Consider the following 23,136-nt stretch of genomic DNA (forward strand, 5'->3'; position numbering starts at 1 on the left):
TCCCATTTCTCTAATCGAGTCATTCTATAGTGTGGTCTAATATATGACCATTAAGAGAGGTCATATCTCTTAATTGTTGGATCAAATTGGTTAACCCGATCCAACGATTAAGAAAGATAAGACCTCACCTAAGGACTATGTGTAAGGCCTCACTATAGAATTTCGCCACTATAGAATTCTTGTTTTCTGATTGACTTGCGTTTTTCGAACGAAAAAAAATTTGACTTGCGTTTACCTGTCCAGCCCAAAGTCTTTCTTCGTTTCATTTTTAATTGTTTGTGGTCGGCAAGCCCAAAGAAAGTGTTTCGCTTTTTCCTTCTTTTCCCCATTTTTCAGTTTCTACTGTAATGCGAGAGAAAGTATACAAATCTAACGGTCAATTCTCCATCTAAAGACTACAGAAACCAGATCTTAATTGTCTATTATGCCCTCAATTCTGACGAGGCTCTAACATAGTGGGCCACAGTGGCCCTGCTCAAGTCGTCTTCAACTCTCTCTCTCTCTTCTTCCCTCCCTCCGGTGGTAGCGTCGTTCCTACGAAGCCATAACATTATTGCGAGCTTCTGGTTCATCATTGTCAGCTCTCACATGGTAATCTAGTTTCTTTTCCTTTCATTGATTTATTTTCTATATGTAAAGATACGAATCTCACTTTTCTCTTTGTAATTCCTACTATTCTTTGCAAGCATGTAGTTTCGTTCCTAAATCAAAGCCTTCCTTTTTGCCAAATTAGGGTTTTTGTTCTTCGTCATATTCTATGTCTCTTGTCTTTCAGTGTCTCCCTAAACCACCAATATAATGCTCTCTCGCCTTCCTTTTAAATTGTGGGCTAAAGTTATATAAATCAAACTTTTCAGCCTGAACCAGAGAATCTAGAAGTCTCTGGATAATCTTAATTGAGGTTATCTTTCTACTGTGTTTGAGAATTTTGAAGTACCAGAGCCCGTTAGGTTTAAAAGTTTGTTTTTTTTCTTCTTCTTCTCTATTTCGATTTTTTACTTCGTTTACTAGGGAACCAAACAGACAGCTAGGGTTCTAATTTGTGGTTTTTTCAAAGGTATATTTTAGAATATGAATGTTGGAGACCATGAGAAGTAAATATGAATTTTGCTTTTGAATTTTATTGTCAAGCTTTACAATATAATAACTATATATATAATGCTTCGCTTTGATATTATTGGTGTGAACAGTTCATTTCGTGTTTCATTGTAAGTTACTCTCGCGAGAAACATGCCCGGCTTGTTGGAATGTTGACTACATTGTAATTTTATCATCATGTGTAGGCTAACAAGCACACGATCATTCTAATGCAAACTTCTCAGAACAAAGCAACTAGAACCTTTATGGACTATGATTCAATAAGTCAAGCAATGGATGGTATGTTTTATTTATGATGTTTGTCGTGGTTACAGTCTTTTTTTGGATAAGTAATCATACAAATCTTTTGGCTTTAGAGTGTATTTACCTAAAGGGAATATGAATGCTTCATCGTGCTATAAAATGAATTCTTACATAATAAAAAATTGCTTGTGAGCTGCTAATTTCTCAAAATAAACTGAAGAAAGGGCATAGGTGATTTTATCTAGTAACAGAAAATGATACATTTACTTTCACCTCATAGGTTGAATAACTAAATTTTTTCATGAAAACTGAAAGATTTGATAATTAATTGGTAGGGAGTATTTGGGATAATTGCTTGGCCATGTGAGAAATGTAGACCTGTACGGTGTAAAGAAATGAAAGATTAGGATGTCACTAGAGATATGAATGTCAACTTTTTCCTGACTCTCTATGGAAGATCCAGTGATTTGGAATAGAATTCACATAGGGGCACCTGAATAAATTTCCCTTCAGTGGTGTCTCTCCAGTTTGGTTGAGTGCTTTTGATCATGATTGATTGTGCAGCTGTCTAAGATAATTATTTTATTTAGTATTGGGATTTATAAGTTGCGAGAACATTACTATATTACATGTTTTATGATTAGTGTATTCGTGCTCAATGAAACATGATACCTTGTGTGACAAATAAAACTTCCACTTCATATGAGAGAGAAAACAGGTTTCTTCCCTATGTCCCCCCCCCCCCTCATTTTTTTTTCTGTAAACATATGTTTATCTATATGTTTCTTGTGGTTCACAGTTGGATACTTGTCATCTGTTTTGGGTGAAAAGGCGTTGGAGGGCTCCCAAGACATAATGTCGTTATAACCATCATCTTTTTGTTTACATTGACTAGAGGTTATGCTGTTGTGCATGTATAGGTATATGTGGACTGTATGAAAGGAAGCTGAGGGAGTTAAATCCAGCAATTAGAAATATCTCATACGATATTGGAGATCTCTACAACTTCATTGATGGCCTTGCTGACATGAGTGCTTTAGTGTATGCCTCTCTCTCTCTCTCTCCTCTCTCTCTCTCTCTCTCTCTCTCTCTCTCTCACACACACACACACACACACACACACACACAAAATTTAGGCACCAAAATATGTATAGCCTTCTCACTGAACAATTTTTGTAGATTTATGTCAATGATCTTCGAATTTTGAGTTAGAAATACCTACAGAAAAAAGGTGTAATACGTACCTAAAAGTTTAATCATTACAGAGTATATGTATATTTGGCTATGTTGTCGAATACAGTTGCATCAGGAAAGCACCTTTCCAGTTGAAAAGTTTAAAGTGTGGACTTTTTTTTTCGGGTCACCAGGCTACATAGCCGTACAGGAGTTACCATAGGCCAGCCGTTATACTTTACTTTATCTGTCCATCAAAGTCCCACCAGTTGGACAGCCTGTTTAATTTGAGATAGGAAAGTGATAAGAACTGAACATGATCCATTCTGAAATTGAGATTAATAAAATCTGGGTCCATCAAGTTTTGTTTGTGGTGGCTGTTGCCTTGGGAGGACACTAACACTTCGCTTTCTGGTTTTGGTTTGCAGTTATGATCACTCAATTCAAGCTTATCTGCCGTATGACCGACAATGGATTAAACAACGGACACTTCGACATCTGCAGAAACTGGCACATTGACTAAAGTGATGCTGCAGATTAGTTCTGTAGCAATCCGCAAAAAAAGAGAGGATTTGTAGACTTGAATCCATTATAAAGGGATTAGCAAATGGAGTGTATAATTTGTGACTCTGGGCTTTGCATCTGGTCTGTGTTTAGCATGGTGTTGTAACTTTTCTATTTGTGCGCATATCTTCAAAAGCAACTTTTGTTTCATAAGCTTGACGGTGGTGATATTAGGCTCTTGTACTATTTAAGAGGATATTTCTGAAATTAGGTTATGTCTAGTAAAAGAAAAAACAATGGTTCAAGCTGCATTTGCAACAAATTTCCACTTTTAGCAAAGGCTTTCACAGACCGATGCCAAAGCTGACCATAAGGCCAACGGCTAGCGACGGAAAAAAGCACTGAGAAATCCGAGTTACATATAATGGACCTAAATTTTGTCACTAAGGCCCCGTTTGGTTCACGGAATGGATTTGAGGGGAAATCAATTCCCATGTCATTTCCCAAGGAATGGGAATGAAAGATTCCTTTCCCGCGTTTGGTAATGTTGGGAAAGTAACCGGGAGATTTCACTTTGTTTCCTTTTCCATGTTTGTTTTGAGTATGAATGGAAAACTAAATTTGTATAATTTTTCAATTATACCCATATTAAATCAAATAAAAAAAAGAATGTATTTAATGATACGTTGTAATTATAAATTGTTCATAGGGACAAAATAGTCATGAAAATTGTGCATTGAATGTTGGCTCATTTTCTCAAACTTTTCCATGAAGAGGGAAAACAAAACTCAAGTTAAGAGGGGGGCTTCACTTTCCCCCCTATTTTCCCATGTGCCAGGAATCCGTTTCCCAAGCCTGGACTTCCCAAACATGGGAAAGCAATTGAATTCCCATTCTCAAGCCTCATTTCCCATGAACCAAACGGCCCCTAAAAGTCGAATAACCGTCTCGGACCGCAGTAAAAGGTGCAAAACCGTCATTTAAAACAGCACAGGCTACTTTTCTGCTGATTGAAGTGTTTCTCCTTCAGTTTTACAAGATTTCCCGGGCAGTTTAGTAAACCCCGAGAGAAGAATTTGCTTACCATTTGTCTAATTCACTTTCCACCATGAAAATGGAGGAGCACATTTCCATTTCATGAAATAACTTGTAAATCTAAATATCTTCTACAATAAACTCGACTGTTCAAACAAACTAGTGTTCTTAGAGATTTAATCAAAACCAGTGGTCTTAGAGGTCTAATCAACACTAGTAATAATTTACGTTGTGTTTTGTAGAACAACAATGTTTTATTAATTTTCGTTGTATGAAGGGTAAAACCGGTGTGGTTGGACCTGTGAATAGATTCATAAATTTAGTACTTAGTTCTCATTTTCATTTATTTATAATTCTCTCTTAATATATTATTGGTACCAAGCAAATTAGTTGCCTTTAGAGCAACTCCAATAAGAGGGGCTAGCCCGAACAAGAGGCCCCCTAGGCCCTTAATTCCGTTTTCAATGGCCAAGGCTTGATAGGGCAAGTGCTGGGCTCCACCAGCCCGGGCAAGGTCCAAGGCAAGACTTGCTTAGGTTGTTGCCTGGGCAAGATGACTTAATGTTGACGTCATTGTGACGTTAGTAACCAATTTAAATAACAAAAAATTGAATAAAAGAGGGAAAAAAAAATTCATATTTTTTATTATTATAAATACTGAGCCATATTTTTTTTTCACTTCCCATACCAAAAGTTTATACAAATTCCTCTCCTCATATCTCATGTGAATAGTGGTTGACCTTGAATTGCCATGACAATGGATGGAAAACTAACAAAAAATGACTAGGACAAATACTATTCATGTGAATAGTAATAGCCCTGGCATACCCTTACCTTTTTGCCATGACAAATGAATGGAAATACTTACAAGGTAAAACCAAATAACTTATTAACACTTTATAAAATAAAAACACCAATTAATTATTGTTCTAGCATTATTATTCTTACTCATAAAAAGGTTAAATCAATGTATATTTTTGGGCTCGGTCCGACTCTCTAGTATTTGACAATATTCTAAATTAACCTAATATACGAAGAGGGGTTCGAATTCAAATACAAAGGGACGCACACACTCTAACCAATTGACCTAATTAACATTTGCTATAAGTATCCATCCATGTCAAACTAGCATAATTTTTAGCGATTTTATAATAAAACTTTACCTAAAAAAATAATAACTATTTTCTATCCCTTTTCACATTAAAGATTTAATTAACATCTTTTTGTATTCAATAAAAACTTGTATGTCTAAATTCTAATGACAAAATAATATGTATAAGGATATATAGTACACCCGAATTTTATATATCTCCAATAGGCAAATAGAGTTGGTTTTACAGTAAGTCGGTACTCAGAAATCGATATAGCTGTCGAACCCCAAGTTTACGACTAGGGCTGGCGGAGCCTCTTCTGAAGTTCTGATCGTACACGACCTGCGTTTCATAGTCGTCGTCCTCCACGGTTTTGGTTTTTGCAGAAGAGAGAGGCGGAATCGGAATCGGACTGGTAGGGTTAGGGCTTTGCAAGGCTTTTCAACCCTGCCCGACTATCGGTAAGCTGATTTGATTCTGACGATTGAGTTAAAGAAATTTGAAATTTTTACATAGTATGGATTTTTATTTCGGATGCAAATTTGGGTTTAAATAAATTATGAATTAGCGTTAAAGTTTTGAATCTTGATGAATATTCTTTGTGCATTAAGCAAAGGTTATAATTTTGAGGCATTTTGTCGAACTGATTTTCAGAAGCTGATGCAATATGAGTTCGTTCTCCATCACGCGGAAGAAGACTCCCTTCCAAAAGCACAGAGAGGAGGAAGAGGCAAAGAAAAAGGTACCGCCATTGATTAACCTTGTTCAGCTGGTTGGCTTCTGCAAAAGAGAGATTTTTACTGACAAATTAGTGTTTTATTCTTTTATCTTTTCCCTTTTAGAGAGCGGAGGAGGAAACAGCTCGCTTATATAAGGAGTTTGTGGATTCATTTCAAGGGGATAACGCACCTGGGTCGAAGGCTTTTGTGCGAGGAGGAACAATCAATCCCAATGAGAAGGTGAAGGCGGATACTGAAGGTTAGTATAACTGAAGATCTCTATACTGCTTTTTTGTTCAAGTTCTGGTAGTTTCAGTCTTAGTGCTTTGTTTTCCTATTATGTCATTTCACCCTATGGATAAGTAAAATAGCTTTCTATTATTATCGGGACACTTTAATAAAAACATGGACCTTTTTATTCATTCGCGGATGGCAGGTGAAAAGTCCAAAGATGGGGTATCTGTTCCAAAGAAGGGGAGTAGGTAAAGAAATGCTTTTGATTAACCATGTTGCAATACTCTTGACAAGGCATCATAACTAGGAGAGTTTTTATGGTGATGATTTGATATCGTCAGATGGATTTTGTATTTTGAGGCTTGTAATTGTGTAACCTAGAAAAATGGAAAATGATAAGTGGGTTCTGATTTTATTCTTGTACTTAATGGCATCAAAATAGTCAAGTTTTGTCTCGAACAAACGATGATGCTATTCTGTTTCCAATCTTGAGAAGAAATGATAATCAAGTATTCAACTATAGATTTCAGATGAAACAAGCTTACTGTTCACTTATTTTTTCTTTTAACTTCTTTTCTATTGGTAAAGATGTATTATGAGCTTGCTGTTATTCATTCATAGTTTATTGAATGCGATGACAATCTCTAGGTTTCTTGAATATCTTAAGTAAGCATATACTTCTAGTTTGTATATATCTACTTTGCATTTTTGTACGCATAATATACTAAAATATGTAAGCATATACTTCTAGTTTGTATATATCTACTTTGCATTTTTGTACGCATATATACTAAAATATGGGTGACACGGGCTTATTGTCATATTTAGGCATTTTTTGAGTTGCTTCAATGTGTGCTTGAGACATATGAAGCCAATTATTATCTGCATTGGGTGAAACATATCTTAATGCATGGAGTGTAGAGCACAATAATCAGCAATTGAAGTTCGGCCACTGGCCTGGGCCTTGAGTGTGACTGGCCTTGATAAACTAGATGGTACTGTCATGAAGTGGTAGTTCTGAAGCTGGAATGGAACTCACACAAATGCTTGATATGAAACGTTGTCAGTTATGTTACCCTGTATTGGTGTCAAAGAGTACTGTTCCGTCCAGTGGAAACTTTTACTGTTTAAGTCTACGTTGTCTGTATTCTCAATGTTATATAAACCCATTCAGTGGCCTAGTCTGTAGTCACATAGGTGCTTGCGATTCATGAGTCGCAAGTTTAATGTGTCTGGATCAATAGCAATACCAAATATTGGGCTTCAAAGCAGTTTATACTTCATTTGAAGTGAGAAAATCTAGTGTTCACCTGGAGTTACTACATTATGTTGTGGAAACAACAGAAATCTTGTGCCTGTTTGGATGAGATTTTAAATAATTTTCTATAGAAGTAGTGGAAAGCAGTAGCTTTTTGATGTTTTATATAGTTTAGTTTTATAATTTCTGAACTAAGCTGACGCTTCCTAAAAATTGTTCTGAAAGTCACTTGGCTACATGTTTTCATTTTATTTTGCCTTTCGTGATTTTAACCCAAAAGTATTTTCAAATGAAGGAACCAAACAGGCCCTACAAGGTAGCGGTTTGTAAGGGCTTAGGCAGAAATAAGCTATAGTCGAATAGTTGATATAACATTAATGTGTCTATATCTCCCCCCCTCCTCTCTTTTCCTATTTTATTTAATCATTTTCCAGGAAAAGAGCTTCGGTAACAAGCAAGTTTGTCATTAAATTATCTTCTGCAGGTATGTTCCATACTTACCAACACCTATGGCATCCAAAGGGAAAGAATCTGAGAAGAAGGTCAGTATCCTAATGGTAGTAATGGCTTTCATTTGTAGTTTTTCAAAGTGAATTTCCTAGTGTATTGATTCCTGACATTGTCTATTAGCCATTGCAGAGGGAGGAGGAGAAGCCGAGGGAGAAAGAAAAATTGAAACCTCGAGAAATAGATAAATATATGGAGGAGAGGAAGCAGGATTATGAGATGAGGGATAAGCGAAATCAAGAACGTGAACATTGGCGTGATGGGCGACCAATTGAGAATTCTGCAGTATGTGTTTCCCTTAATGAATCTGGTTTTCAATTTCTACAAAAGATGATTTGGATGATATCTTTTTGTTTTAGTATAGGTTGTTATGAGTAACTGAGTTGCTTAAATGAGCAGGTCTGAATGTGTGGTGTTTTTTTTTTTTTTTCGGGTTTAGCTTTTGAGCAAGGTCGTACAAAAAGGTTTTAGGTTTAATGAATACATGCAAATACACTTTGGTATTGCGGATGCACATTTCATTTGTGTTTAGTGTTCTTATTATTTAGCTGTGTCGCCTAGAAGAATTTCTGATTTCTGTTATATATTATCTTTATTGTTTCTATATTTCATGTAGATGTTTTATTTTGCAGTGTTTTCTAGTTTTTTAAAATATATTTTAAATATTATAAAATATACTCACTATGCCATTCTTTTTCAGCCATCCAGTCGCTTTGATGAACTCCCTGATGAATTTGATCCAAGTGGAAAGCTTCTTGGATCATTTGATGACGGTGATCCACAAACTACTAATCTTTATGTTGGAAATCTTTCACCAAAGGTTTGGTCTTTTTTTTTGGGTTTTGGGTTTTTTGACTTGGTGTTCTCTTGTGTATGATCCAAAGAACTTGCCAATCTAAGTTATTATGTTCTTGATATCTCTAGGTTGATGAAAATTTTCTTTTGCGAACTTTTGGGAGATTTGGGCCAATTGCCAGTGTGAAAATAATGTGGCCTAGGACAGAAGAGGAGCGAAGGCGTCAAAGAAATTGTGGCTTTGTAGCTTTCATGAATAGAGCTGATGGACAGGCCGCGAAGGATGAAATGCAAGGTTTGGTTATTTCCAGTTACCGTAGAATTGATGGATTTCTCTTGGCAGATGTTTGCAATGTGCATGAATTGTTTTCTATGTGCAGATAGAGTTATCTCCCTAATTTGAAATCATGTTGCTCAGTAGTAATGCCACCTACTAATTTGCATAAAATTAACGTTGTATGCCGATGTTATGCCTTGCCTTGTTAACTTTTATGTACTGGGGAATGCGTGGATAGGAAATGAATGAACAGGAAAGTTTTGTGTGCAGGAGTGGTGGTTTATGAATATGAGTTGAAGATTGGGTGGGGCAAGTCTGTCGCTCTACCATCACAAGCACTACCTGCTCCCCCTCCAGGACATATGGCCATCAGGAGTAAGGAGGTTTGTTTCATTTTCACCATAAATTCTTTGGAATTAATTTGTAGTTGTAGATTGTTTGCATGTTGAAGTTCACTTTTCGTGAATTTGATGTTTTCTAGCTAATTATTTGCGCCGTAAGGACTTGACATTCTCAGCATCACTTAAAGAGTTCACATTGGATTGTTGAAACTAACAGCATTTTCTTTTGTTGACAGGGAGCAACTGTAATCTTGTCTGGTCCATCAGGCCCGCCTGTCACTTCTGTTCCCAGTCAGAATTCTGAACTGGTAATCTATCTAGTTCTTTTATAGTCTCTAGTTTTTTTTCTTGCCAATAGTGCAATCTTACCAATCTTTGTACGTGTTTATGGTGAATAGGTTCTTACTCCAAATGTTCCTGATATAACCGTTGTTCCACCAGAGGATGATCACCTCCGCCATGTGGTTGATACAATGGCTTTGTATGTTCTGGATGGTGGATGTGCCTTTGAACAAGCTATTATGGAGAGAGGCAGAGGGAATCCTCTTTTCACTTTCTTGTTTGAGCTTGGCTCGAAAGAGCACACTTACTATGTTTGGAGGCTCTATTCATTTGCTCAGGTAAACCCTTTGTTATGTGTGTGCACGTGCATAATTTTCTTAGGCTATTGTGTAAATAATTCCTATTTCTTGGTAAAAGGACATGATTTTTGTTCTGAAGTTTGTGTATCATTGGTTGTTGAGTGACCTTAACTATTACTTTTTAAAGTTTCCTAGTATTAAAAATATATATGACATAAATGCAGGGTGATACTCTACAAAGGTGGCGAACAGAACCTTTCATTATGATTACTGGTAGTGGAAGGTAAAGCAACCTACTTTTTCTCTTTCTATGACATTTATTGTGAAATCTCGATAGGCTTGAGTAGTGAGATGGTGCCTTGGACCATAATACTGATCCAATGATATTTTATTTTATTTCCAGATGGATTCCACCACCTCTTCCGATGGTAAAGAGCCCAGAACATGGGAAAGAGGCTGGTACCACATATGCTGCAGGAAGAAGCAGGGTAATTTTCACACGCACAAGCAGGATGAATTTAATTCCTATATTTTCTCATGGTGTAACTTTCTTTTCATTAATATTGTAGCGTGTAGAGCCAGAACGAACACTTACAGATTCGCAGAGGGATGAGTTTGAGGATATGTTACGTGCTTTAACGTTAGAGAGGAGTCAGATAAAGGATGCTATGGGGTTTGCATTGGACAATGCTGATGCAGCTGGGGAGGTAAATGCGGATAATAGTCACTTATCAGTTTGTTATTCAACGTTACAGATATAAGCAGATATCTATTAATCAGTGGAGAGTATCAATAGAAAAGAAAAGGAAGATAGAAAGACTAGTTCTGTGTGTACAATATTTCTCAGTCTGTTTTCTGTTGCAGATAGTTGAAGTTCTTACAGAATCTTTAACTCTCAAGGAGACCCCGATCCCAACCAAAGTAGCAAGGCTCATGCTTGTCTCTGATGTGCTTCACAATAGCAGTGCTCCAGTAAAGAATGCATCTGCATATCGCACCAGATTTGAAGCAACATTACCAGACATAATGGAGAGCTTTAATGATTTGTATCGTAGTATAACAGGAAGGATCACCGCTGAGGCCCTTAAGGTAAGATGTACATGGCAATATCATCCTGCTGTAGTTACAGACAATCATAAATTTTTCTTTCTCTGACGCTAATTAATCTTTACTTGAAATTCTGCAGGAAAGAGTTCTTAAAGTATTGCAAGTATGGTCAGACTGGTTTCTTTTTTCAGATGCTTATGTGAATGGATTACGGGCTACTTTTCTTCGGTCTGGTAACTCTGGTGTGGTCCCTTTTCACTCCATATGTGGTGATGCACCTGAAATAGACAAAAAGACCACTTCCGAAGATACAGGTGATGCTTGTAAAACCAATCAAGATGCTGCTTTGGCAATGGGCAAAGGAGCAGCTATGAGGGAGTTATTGAGTCTTCCCCTAGCTGAGTTGGAAAGACGCTGCAGACATAATGGATTATCTCTTGTTGGTGGTCGAGAAACTATGGTTGCACGATTGCTTAGTCTGGAAGAGGCAGAAAAACAAAGGGGTTATGAACTAGATGATGACTTGAAATATGCACAGAGCCATTCAAGTTCAGCAAGATATTCAAGTAGCCGCAGAGAAATGAATATTGAACCAGACTCCGTGGGAATATCTTCTCAAGGGAAAGGGTCCCTACCCCTGGCCCAAACACTTCCAATTCCGCAGCCTGAACTAAAAGCTTTAACAAAGAAAGAAAAGAGTGATCCTGTTCTACCAGCCTCTAAATGGGCGCGAGAGGATGACGATAGTGATGATGAACAAAAGCGTAGTGCCAGGGGTCTCGGGTTAAGCTACTCATCTTCTGGAAGTGAAAATGCTGGTGATGGCCCCAGTAAGGCTGATGAGATGGAGGTTGCAACTGATGCAAGCATTCCAGCACAACCTGACAGTGGAATAAGTGAGGAGCAGAGGTTGTATCTTAATTCTACATTGACATTTCGTCTAGTTTCATTTGTTAGGAAAAGCTGCTTTTAGGACCTTGTGAAATTGTGCTTATGTTTTGCTTGACTGTGTTACTGTAGGCAAAAGTTGAGACGTTTGGAAGTTGCTTTGATAGAATATCGTGAATCTCTCGAGGAGCGGGGAATAAAAAATCCTGAAGAAATTGAGAGGAAGGTTGCAATCCATCGGAAACGGCTTGAATTAGAGTATGGATTATCAGATTCCAGCGAAGATGCTTGTGGGAGTAGTAAGTGTTCATCTTAAGAATACAGAATATTATGTGTGAGGAATCATGTGATATCTGTTTACTTTTATGTTTCTTGTTCACTCTTGGTTTATCGGGTTATATCTTGCTGGGGTTCCTCCGTCTCCTTTAGTTAATATACACACCTTTACTTGTGGTTCAGACTGTTTCAGGTGTTAACAAAAGTATTAGTAATAAGCTTATAGTGATTTTTCGTGGCCACTCTCTCTCTCTCTCTCTCTCTCTCTCTCTATATATATATATATATTTTGTTTCTTTTTCTGAAAAAAGACAAAAGTAGCTACTCTGTTCCGCATATGAAGACTGATAATGGAAGATATTTGTAATTTATGAAATGAAATGAGTAACTGATAGACCTGTTTAATACAACATTAATCAAGTTTATCCTCACCCAACAACATTAGTCTAGGGACAACATTCTGTTGAGGTTGTGGTATTTTTCAGAAGTACTTGTTTTGTTTTTATTTATTTATTAATTTTATAATCCTTGATGTGTGTCTTATAATTTGCCCCCTTTGGATTCTTCAGAGAGAACATCTTCGGAGAGGAAGGACAGACGGGATGATGATACCCGTGATACTTCAAGAAAGCGGCACCGCAGTGGAAGCCAAAGTGATAGTCCGCTACAGAGATCGTCAAACAGAGATCGGGAGAGGGAACATGATTTGGACAGAGACCGGGAAAGACAGCGCGGTAGTGACAGAGATAGAGCCCATGATTTTGAAGGTGATAGGGTTCGGGACCGTGAGAAGAGTGGAAGTAGAGAGGGGGATGACCATGAGAGAGATAGAGGCAGAGAAAGAGACAGGGATAGGAGGAGACGAATGAAGTGAATCTATCCTCTAGTCGACTTCCTTGGAAAAGAGTTGGGAATCTAGTGGGTAATTTTCCAAAATTGAACCTCTTGGGTCAGTCAGAATTGAGGTGGGCGTTTTTAGATGAAGTTGATGTCCAGGCCAAGATGGAGTTAAGCTGGAGTCTGCTTTGGAAGAAGAAAGAAGAATTCTATGGTTACTTTGTGAAAAAGCGTTCCATCGTTTCTAGTATTATTGACATCCTGTAAGAGGAAATCTTGTTCTTGGTAACCAATATTTGTTTGGCAATTACCTTATAATCACTTTAAGGTATCATATATCTCAGTTGTGTTGCGATGACCAAGGAGGGTAGGTATTTCTTTGCTTTTCTAAAGCCACATTTTGGTACTGGTTTTGTAATCCACCAGGGGATGAGAAAAGAAGCCATCAGAATCTTCCGTATGTGTTTCGAAGTTCATTTCTCACCTGATCTTCTGTATGCGTTTGGCAATTACATGTACTTTGTATTTGATGGGACGCAGACTTTTTTGATTCAAGTGTACAAGCAAAATCTCATATTTATTCTATTTACTAGGCTCGGTTACAGTTTCTTCTGCTACTCTATTTGAGTCTCGCTTCTACCATTTTGATGCCTCACATTGCGCCTGAGTTTTACTGCATAGGCTTTCTATTTTAATAGAATGAACAGAGGAACAAATTGCTGGCATGCTTGCTCAAGGGTTTGAAAGACAAGAAATTTAGGCATTTTACATTGCAAAAGACTAGAACCCTACTTGTATATAATCCCTCTTTACATTGCAGAAGACTCAAAATCCACTCAAGGGAGGGGACCAAATGTATAAAAGAAGAAAAGAAGAAAAGAAGAAAAAAAGGAAAAAAAAAAGGGGGGGGGTACCTAACCAAAATGTGAGACACTGTCACTGAAACCATAACGGCTACTTTTGTGGCCGGAGCTTCCTTAATAACCACTTCTTGCGCAGTGCCGCATCCAAGGCCAAGAATGTCTTTGCTTTTCTCTCATCTTCTAATAGGTCACAAGCATCCAACATAAGCTCATCATCCATATCTGGTATAGCTTGAAGTGCATCGATTGCACTTTCTATTGATTTGTAGTTACTGTCCTCTTTATTATTTGCCAGTTTTGTAACCAGACCTGCCATCTTTGCAAGAGCCTTTTGCATATCCTTGCCTGTTTTCTGTGCTTTTGTAGAACGTCCCGAGTTCGATGGCATCACAGTTGGCCGCTTTCTCTGTTGATCAGACATTTCAATGTCCTCAGCTAAAAATTGCATATCTCCGGATGCTCTATCTATCTCTATTTCAAAGGCGATGAGGCCAGCTTCCATTCCTACACCCTGACGACTGAATTTTCCATCTAATTCTGTATTTATAAAAATCTTGCTCAAATCACTATAGCTACCTAAAAATGCATTTCTGTATTGGATAGCATCTGGGTGTTCCTGCAAACAGATCTTACATAAACAACTGGAAACTACGGGATAAACAAGTTTTTGAGATATGAACAACCAGAACGCACCTTGATGTAGGCTTCCCAAGTGTCATTGTCAGCGGTTATCATTTGTTGACTTTCATCCCACGTAAATCCACTGTGATTGAGAAGAATGCTGATGTAGTCATGCTGTTTCACTAAGCATAAATATCGATCTTCTAGGACATATTTATCACATTGAAGTCCAAATTTCATATTAAATGATTCAAGCATGTGAGCCCATGCTTGCTCATTGAATGTGTGATCTATCTTATTTCCTTGATGTAGCTGATCCAACATAAGATCAATAAAATAACGGTCCATTGCTGGTGTCCAATCCATCCTCAAAGGAACAACCCCAGTGCGAGACTGGTCATTTTTCTCCTCACCTACAAATGTTATTTTATTAAAAAAAAACATTGAGGATACAAAACATCAAGTCTAACACTAAGCAATAAGTACACTTCTAGACATGGCATTCAAGTCATTTTAAGAGCACATGAGACAAAAGCTACCCCGGCACTGCATTTCGTACGACGACCTAATATCTACTTTAGACCCATAAAGGGCATTAAACATTTCATCCATATCATTATGAAAGAAACAATTACAGGTGTAGCATCAAATCTATCCTATACTTCTCTGTTGGTGGTACATGCAAAGGAATTCATGTTCAAATGAATGAAACTTTATTTGTTTTTTGAATTTGGAATGTACGTTACTGTAAAATCAGACTAATATGAGAAGGTAACAAAAGCATACCAGTCATTAAAAATGGTAGTTCACCGCAAGGATCTGAATTGCATGCCAAACGACTGTATCTTCCATCAGAATTTTCTTCTCCAAAGATAACACACAATTTGTTGTAGCCTGGCACAGTTTTAACTCTATATTGTCGAGCATCAGGATGGTTCTGCATGCATTATATGTCAGTATAAGGGAAGCTAATAAAATTTTGAGTTAATCAAGGAGAAGTTTACCTTCACATAACCATCCCAAACATTATCTTCAGCTGCTATCATTTCTCGTGATTCATCCCACAAAAACCCGCCATGTTCAAGAAGATTCTTGATGTCATTGTACTGTCTTCGCAAATGTTTGTACCGGTTCTTCAGAACATCTTTGTCATGGTGAGATCTGAATCGAGCATTGAAAGACATAACCATGTCAATCCACGCCCGAGTAATGAATGTTTGCCCTAGTTTATTGCCTCTATGCACCTGGTCTAGTAACAAATCAATGAGATAACGGTCCATTGGTGGTGTCCAATATGTCCTTGTACGATCACTGACAGTTGGGGTCTGGCCCCCCTTTCCTCCCCCTACAGAATTAAATATCCAGTTAGAGTAACCCCCACTCTTGAGAAGATTTAAGCACCATAAAGAAAAAAAAAAGAAAAAAGAAAAAGAAGTAGAGACATTTAATGTGAAAAAATAGTACGACTCTTCTAGTCCACAACTGGGTAATTCTCATTTATCATTAAAATAAGCTACAGAGAATGAAACAAAGAAGAAACTTTTCATGATTGATAAACTCTAAAACTCCTCTTTATTGGTGATAAGGAAACTGAAAGACCAGCAACTTTCATAAGTCATTGGGTAACATATTTATTTATAAAGAAATGAACAACAGTATGTGGTTCCCATTTCTCTTTCCAGGGATTTGTACATCTCTATGAATATTGTGAAAGCAATTATAACTCACCAACTTTGACTTTTGATATGTCATCAACGTCTTTTTGTGGATGCAAATGATTGTTGATGCCAAGATCAGGTTCACTTCCAAATATTAGGAACATGTCATAGTAGTTTGGCAAGGTTTTTGTTCTATATGTCCGTGCGTGAGGGTGTGCCTGTACTAGTAATCCTATATTAATCAGTTATTGGAAGGAAAAGTAACGGAGAGAAGGAAAAAATTACCAAAAATAAGTGAATGAAAGATGAAACGTTCATGACAATGTACCTTTGTATAAGCATCCCAAACATCATCATCAGCTACAATCATATTCCGCTTTTCATCCCAGGAAAAATCATTTTTTCTTAGTAAAGTTGCTGCATCACTATAGTATTTCAACAATTTCTTGTATCGATGTCTTAAAACCCGTTTGCCATGTTGATGTCCAAATTCTTCATTAAATTTAGCAAGCATATCTATCCAGGTTTTTTTGTTGAATGTATTATCAGTCTTATTGCCCCTTCCAACTTGGTCCAGCATAAGGTCGACGAAATATTGATCCATGGCTGGTGACCAATCTGTCCTTGGACGCTCACTACTTGAAGGAGCAAGGGTGCCCATTCCATCACCTACATATTGAGAACGGTTTAACTTGTCATCTCATACTAATGAATATGATTTAATTACATACTAATATAAGTAATTTTAGAAAGTCAAACATCATTGATGACAAAATTCAGATTATCAAGGCCATTGATTCTTGTTGTGCTCATTTTATGACTAACAGTAAGCAGATCACCTATTTGTCACAATTTTGAAGATTGTACCATAACTTCCTCTCAAAACACAAAAGAATGAGTTATGTATGCTTCCTGATCAGCTCATCAAGCATGAGAACATTGCACTAGCAAACACCAACCTTCCAACACTAGTCTCTAAAATTGAACTATTGATCATTATTCAGTCCAACAACAAAGCAAACCTTAGTCGTATGTTTATGACAAGGAAAGGATACAAACCCATGGCTACTCCTTGAACTTCATCATCAAAGTCTAAGTCATGGCTTGATCGACTGTATCTTCCATCAGCAGTTGTATACCCATAAATGAGGCACAAATCACTAAAATTCAAGACTGCTTTAGTTTTGTACGGTCGTGCATCCGGGTGAACCTACATGCACTTGATGTCATTTCACAGTTATGGAATAAATTGTTTTACAAACAACGAACGGGTACGGAAGCATTGCACCTTGATGTAAGCATCCCATATGTAATCATCAGCTACCACCATTTGACAAGCTTCATCCCAAGAAAACCCACTCTGGCCAAGAATATTCTTCACATCATTGAATTGCTTCCACAAACTTGTATACCGGCTTTTCAAAACATCTTTATCATAATGAGATTCAAATTTTCCATTGAACATAGTGAGCATGTCTGTCCAGGCCTGCTTGTTGAAAGTATGGCCACTCCTAGTTCCTCTATGCATTTGCTCCAACATAAGATCAATAAAGTAGCGTTCCATGGCTGGTGTCCAATATGTCCTCGAACGATCATTGGTTGCAGCGGTTTGGCAACCCATTTCTTTCTCCTCTAATGAACAGAAACTCTCAGAAGAGTTTAATCAGTTTTCTTATAACAAAATTCAGTGCAACTTCAACCAGCAATGCTTACACTTACTTAGTATGAGAACCTCATACAACATGAACAATAACAAGCGATTAAAAATGTGATCAAAATTAAGCTAAAATCTGCAACCCAATTGGTAAATTCATTACACCCACGAAGAAAACATGAGCAAAACTTGAAAGTTGAATTCTTTAGCTTTGCAACCTTGAAAACTTAAATTTTTCTTCCACATTTTTAAATCAATGCAGCACAGTACTTGAGCATAAATTCCCAAAATTTGTATTGCAATGGGAATTTATTCTCTGACAATGTCCATGATTCCGAGAACCCAGTGGAGAAAACAGTATGCGATACATAGAAGATTCATATTCAAAGGTTTGACCAGATGGTGAAAAAGTTTGGTGCTTTTACCTGTTTGTAGTTTGTACTGAGAGAGACTTGATTTCCAAGGTTTTAGTTGGCGCCAAGGAGAATCTGTGATTGCCAAAGAGTTAACCCTAACCCGGAATAAGAGCAAAGCTTCCGAGGTGTTTGGTCACGGAGGCAAAAACCCTTTTCTTTTTGTCCTATATTTGTTTTGTTGTGTAGTGAGCATCCATTTCATGACCCTAGGGCTGCATGCATCTCGAGTGGGTCAAGTTGGAGTGTCATGCTAAGCCCAAAAGTAGGGTTTGCTCAGTAGGCAGCCCATACTCTACAATCTCAATAAGCCCACAGTCCACTAAAAGCCTACAAACATATAATCCAATTGTCCATATATATCAAGTTGGAGGATGACGAAATTGAGAAACACTTGCATTGCATACATCAAGGCTTAATTTTTCCATATAAGTGCATTATTGGCTTGTGATACCCCTACGGTGGTATACCTTTGCATGAACATTATTCCCCTAGCCTTCTCGATAGATATTTGAGAGTGCAGCCAATGCGACCTTGTCAAAGCCGTTCATCCTGGCAACACAAAAGCCATTAAATCCTTGGGACGGCTAACTTTTTTGATGTATGCCTTTGGTTCCTTTTGCCTCAGTAGTATTATTGTGCATGTCGTTTTGATGCAAATTGCAATTAAGACAAAAAACAGACTCTGTCTCAACTCAATTAGTCCTTTACCGCTTACATATATTTCTCAACCCAATGAAGACTTTCTCTGATTCTTTGCATTGCAGATTTTCATGCACATCTCTGAACAAAGCAACCATGTTTCTTATAAGCTGCAGCCAGGTAGCCCTTTGTAATTACTACATGAATAATAATTGCTACATCTGTCTCTTCATTTTCATCAATTTTCTGCCTGTCTTTGCTCATCAAACCAATGTCACACCTCCCCTTTCGTTCACCATACCTCAGTTCAACCCTGATACAGAGAACATACTCTATGAAGGTGATGCCACGCCTTCCTTGGGCAGGGTAGAACTCAATACAGTCTCCCAATTGTTCCGCGTAGGGCGGTGTTCCTGTTCGCAACCTTTGCACCTATGGGACTCTGCTACCGGTTCACTAGCAGATTTCACAACCCATTTCACTTTCATGGTTGACACTCATAACAATAGCAAATTCAGTGATGGGTTTGCCTTTTTCCTTTCTCCTGTTGGCTATCCAATTCCACCTAACTCTGCTGGTGGTAATCTAGGATTGTTCAACAGCAGCACTAATTTTGCAGTGTCCAAAAACCAAATTGTAGCAGTTGAGTTTGATTCCTACACAAATATTGAGTGGGATCCAAGTGGACCTCATGTTGGGATCAATGTAAACAAAATCTCCTCAATTGTTAACACCAGTTGGGTTTTTAGCAGCAACAAAAAGAAGGTGGCTAATGCATGGATAACTTATAATGCTACCACAAACTACCTCAGTGTGTTTTGGACATACCAGGAAAACCCAAATCCTGCTTTTATTGACAGTCCTTTTTCGCTTTCTCACCGTGTTGACTTAAGAGAGGTTCTCCCCGAATGGGTTACTATTGGTTTTTCAGCTGCTACTGGAAAAGCCCCCGAGCGGCATGTTATAAATTCTTGGGAATTCAAAGCACATTTGGATTCTGGTGAGATACGAAACAAACAAAAGGATACGAAAATGAAGAAGAAATATTTGATAGGAGGAATTGCTGCTTTTACTTTGTTAATTTTGATGCTTGGTGTGGCCTTGTGTAGGTTGGTTGTAAAGAAGCGAACAGTCAGGATTGGTGGACATGAAAATTACTCCAAGGATGTGACCTCCATAAATAAGGATCTTGAGAGACGAGCATTCCCTAAACGATTTTCTTATAAGGAATTAGTTGCAGCCACCAATGGCTTTGCAAACACTGGAAGGCTAGGCCAAGGAGGGTCAGGACATGTTTATAAAGGAATCTTACAGGATCTAGGCTGTGCAATTGCTGTGAAGAAAATATTTGCAAAATCTGATTACTATGAGAAAATCTTCATCAATGAAGTCAAAATTATAAGCCGCTTAATACATAGAAACCTGGTGCAATTTATTGGATGGTGTCATGAGGAAGGCGAATGCTTACTTGTTTATGCATACATGCCTAACAGCAGCCTCGACACACATCTATTCGGATGTAAAACAAGCCTGCAATGGAAGTTCAGGTATAAGATAGCTTTAGGCTTGGCCTCTGCCCTTCATTATCTACATGAAGATGCAGAGCAATGTGTTCTTCATAGGGATATCAAATCAGCTAACATATTGTTGGACGAAGACTTCAGCACTAAGCTCGGTGATTTTGGGATTGCAAAGCTTGTTGATCCATGGTCCAGGACTCAAACAATAGGGGCGGTAGGGACTTTTGGATACATAGCCCCAGAATATGCAAATGGAGGAAGGGCCAGTAAAGAATGTGACATGTTTAGTTTTGGAGTTGTGGCCTTGGAAATTGCTTGTGGAAGGAGGACTTACCAGGATGGAGAATTTCACGTGCCACTTGTCAGTTGGGTTTGGCAACTGTACCTTGCAGGTAATCTTCTCTATGCAGCTGATGAGAGATTGGATAACATTTTTGATAAAAATGAAATGGAATGCTTGTTAATGGTGGGATTATGGTGCACTCATCCCAACAGCAAGGGAAGGCCAAGAGCTGGAAAAGTCATGAAGGTTCTTCAGCTTGAAGAACAATTGCCGGAACTTCCACATGACATGCATGAACTTGAGCATCATCTGTCTCATCATGATCTCATATGATTATAGTACAACCACAAATAGTTTCTTTGGACTATGATTGTGTCATGATTTTGAATTCATGAAGGCTTATCTTTGGATTTGGGTGCTAGTGTTTCTGTGACTTTGTTCGACATGCTTTTTCATGCATATGTGGCTATTTCATTTGTTAATGAACTAGCATACTGCATCATCAGCTATTGATGTAGAGAACAGAACTTCATTGAACCTCGAACCTAATTAAGCAACTTAATCAGGCTTGTTATTATTCCAAGTATGTTTATGAAATCTAAAATGATCTTGATGTGAATGGTTTCTTCTTGGGCTATCAAATGTTCTCTGCTTCTCGAGTTTCAGTCACCTCTTTTGAATTCTAGATTTCAGTGTTACTTTAGTTAGTAATTAGACAATACACACTGGATTATTTAAATTAAGGGCACTTCAATAGAACAAGTGACAATATATTTTAATGATTCATTATTATCATAATCTTCCATATTTAGAATTAGAAGCCAAGAAAGACTCCGCAGGAGTATAGTCGCCATACTCGGGATTTTTTTAATAAAATAAAGTATAGCCGCGCGGCTTTACTGGGGTCCTTTTAAAAAAAAAAAAAAAAAATATTTAAATAATTTTTTTCCCCGATTTTTGTTTATCGATAAGAGTAGTTTAGAGCATTATACATTACTATTAGGCCCCGTTTGGTTCACGGAATGGATTTGAGGGGAAATCAATTCCCATGTCATTTCCCAAGGAATGGGAATGAAAGATTCCTTTCCCACGTTTGGTAATGTTGGGAAAGTAATCGGGAGATTTCACTTTGTTTCCTTTCCCATGTTTGTTTTGAGTAGGAATGGAAAACAAAATTTGTATAATTTTCCAATTATACTCATATTAAATCAAATAAAAAAAGAATGCATTTAATGATACGTTGTAATTATAAATTGTTCATAGGGACAAAATAGTCATGAAAATTGTGCATTGAATGTTGGCACATTTTCCCAAACTTTCCCATGAGGAGGGAAAGCAAAACTCAAGTTAAGAGGGGGGCATCACTTTCCCCCCTACTTTCCCATGTGCCAGGAATCCGTTTCCCATTCCCGGACTTACCAAACATGGGAAAGCAATTGAATTCCCATTCCTATGCCTCCTTTCCCATGAACCAAACGGCGGCCATTACCCGAGACTCCATTGTCCCTTTTTGAGTTTTTACTTTTCTAGAGTTATTATTCGTATAAAGAATTTAGCATTTTCACGTTTAATACTTGTATTGTGCACATACGTGCATATTTTTCATGTTTAATACACTTGTTTTTTACAAAATTTTCAATAATACACACAAAATTCACGGATTATACGCATAATTTTTGCATATTATTGAATGAAAATAATATATATTAAAAATTTTAAATAAATCATATTAAAATATTATATAATGGCCGAACTTATTAGTTGTAATTTTCCAAGATATTGCCGAATAAAACACATATGTATTTTATTTATATTTTTCCCGTTCCGTATTTTACTAACTATGAAAGAATGTGAGGAGCTAAGATTATTTCTTACTTGTTGTAACAAAAATGCAAGATGGTGATTTTGCTATCTCTTTGCCAACTAGAAGAACAATTTTGAAACAATGATTTATGAGTATAGTAGTAAGCAAGGTGATAGTATTCTTCATGTAAAGTATTGTTTGAAAGGTGAAGCAATTTTCAAGAACACTCCAACTCAGCATGCAATCCTCTATAACAAATAATGTATGCAATAACATAATTTAGTAGCACTCGAGAGAACGAGGTGAACCAAAGGCAAACATTCCCACAAAGAAAGAAGAAGAAAAAATTGAACTCTCAAATTGATTTACTATAAAATTTCTCTCTCTTTAATATCTGCTTTGGAGATGTCGAAACTAGCAAATTAATCTATATATATAAAGCAAAATGCAGACAATGGTGAAACATTCAAAATACCAGAAAATGCCCTTGGTTAATGCGAACATTAATAATTGAAATTATTAATTAAATGAGGATAATATGGTAAATTCACACTCTTTCATATTAAAAAAATTAAAATAAAAAGAAAAATAAGATAATGGATCCTATTTTTATGGAACACATCTACCCATTATCTTTTTTAATTCTAAAATAAATTTAATTTTTTTTTATAAAAAAGCCTCTCAGGCACGGAAGCACGTGCATAGAGGCTAGTATCTATAAAGTATAAACTAATGCAACTAGAAGGGTCCTTTTCTTTTAATTTTTTTAAAAAC

The 23,136-nt window shown here is 37.2% G+C and overlaps 3 protein-coding genes and 1 pseudogene across 6 annotated transcripts; 3 read left to right on the top strand and 1 right to left on the bottom strand.

Annotated features, from left to right (window-relative positions):
- Nucleotides 1–432: 432 nt before the first annotated feature.
- LOC110762684 (enhancer of rudimentary protein) lies at nt 433–3,329 on the top strand. The gene is made up of 4 exons (XM_021965354.2): nt 433–591; nt 1,284–1,377; nt 2,262–2,382; nt 2,943–3,329. The coding sequence occupies exons 1-4, from the start codon at nt 589–591 to the stop codon at nt 3,031–3,033; spliced, it is 309 nt and encodes a 102-aa protein (XP_021821046.1). The 5' UTR covers nt 433–588; the 3' UTR covers nt 3,034–3,329.
- Nucleotides 3,330–5,355: 2,026 nt separating this feature from the next.
- On the top strand, nt 5,356–13,524 carry LOC110762685 (RNA recognition motif (RRM)-containing protein). 4 transcript variants are annotated; one of them, XM_021965355.2, is made up of 18 exons: nt 5,356–5,605; nt 5,799–5,886; nt 5,987–6,122; nt 6,300–6,345; nt 7,840–7,897; nt 7,986–8,147; nt 8,563–8,682; nt 8,787–8,952; nt 9,205–9,317; nt 9,512–9,583; nt 9,674–9,895; nt 10,081–10,139; nt 10,260–10,344; nt 10,426–10,563; nt 10,721–10,945; nt 11,043–11,812; nt 11,924–12,090; nt 12,637–13,524. In XM_021965355.2, exons 2-18 carry the CDS (start codon nt 5,812–5,814, stop codon nt 12,939–12,941), a joined length of 2,919 nt encoding a protein of 972 aa, XP_021821047.1. In that variant the 5' UTR covers nt 5,356–5,605; nt 5,799–5,811; the 3' UTR covers nt 12,942–13,524. The 4 variants fall into 4 exon arrangements, with proteins under 4 accessions (XP_021821047.1, XP_021821048.1, XP_088110900.1 ...); XM_021965356.2 differs by having other exon boundaries at nt 7,995–8,147; XM_088254774.1 differs by lacking the exons at nt 5,356–5,605; nt 5,799–5,886; nt 6,300–6,345.
- Nucleotides 13,525–13,643: 119 nt separating this feature from the next.
- On the bottom strand, nt 13,644–18,283 carry LOC110762686 (Myb/SANT-like DNA-binding domain protein). Its single transcript, XM_021965359.2, has 9 exons — nt 18,126–18,283; nt 17,335–17,678; nt 17,106–17,256; nt 16,375–16,715; nt 16,117–16,264; nt 15,393–15,733; nt 15,175–15,325; nt 14,461–14,801; nt 13,644–14,383 (listed from the first exon to the last, which is right to left on the bottom strand). Exons 2-9 carry the CDS (start codon nt 17,665–17,667, stop codon nt 13,859–13,861), a joined length of 2,331 nt encoding a protein of 776 aa, XP_021821051.2. The 5' UTR covers nt 17,668–17,678; nt 18,126–18,283; the 3' UTR covers nt 13,644–13,858.
- Nucleotides 18,284–18,891: 608 nt separating this feature from the next.
- Nucleotides 18,892–21,145, top strand: LOC110762566 (L-type lectin-domain containing receptor kinase IX.1 pseudogene; annotated as a pseudogene).
- The last annotated feature ends 1,991 nt before the right edge of the window (nt 21,146–23,136 follow it).

Source organism: Prunus avium, chromosome 1 (genome assembly GCF_965620075.1).
Source record: "Prunus avium chromosome 1, drPruAviu1.hap1.1, whole genome shotgun sequence".
Classification (NCBI taxonomy): domain Eukaryota; kingdom Viridiplantae; phylum Streptophyta; class Magnoliopsida; order Rosales; family Rosaceae; genus Prunus; species Prunus avium.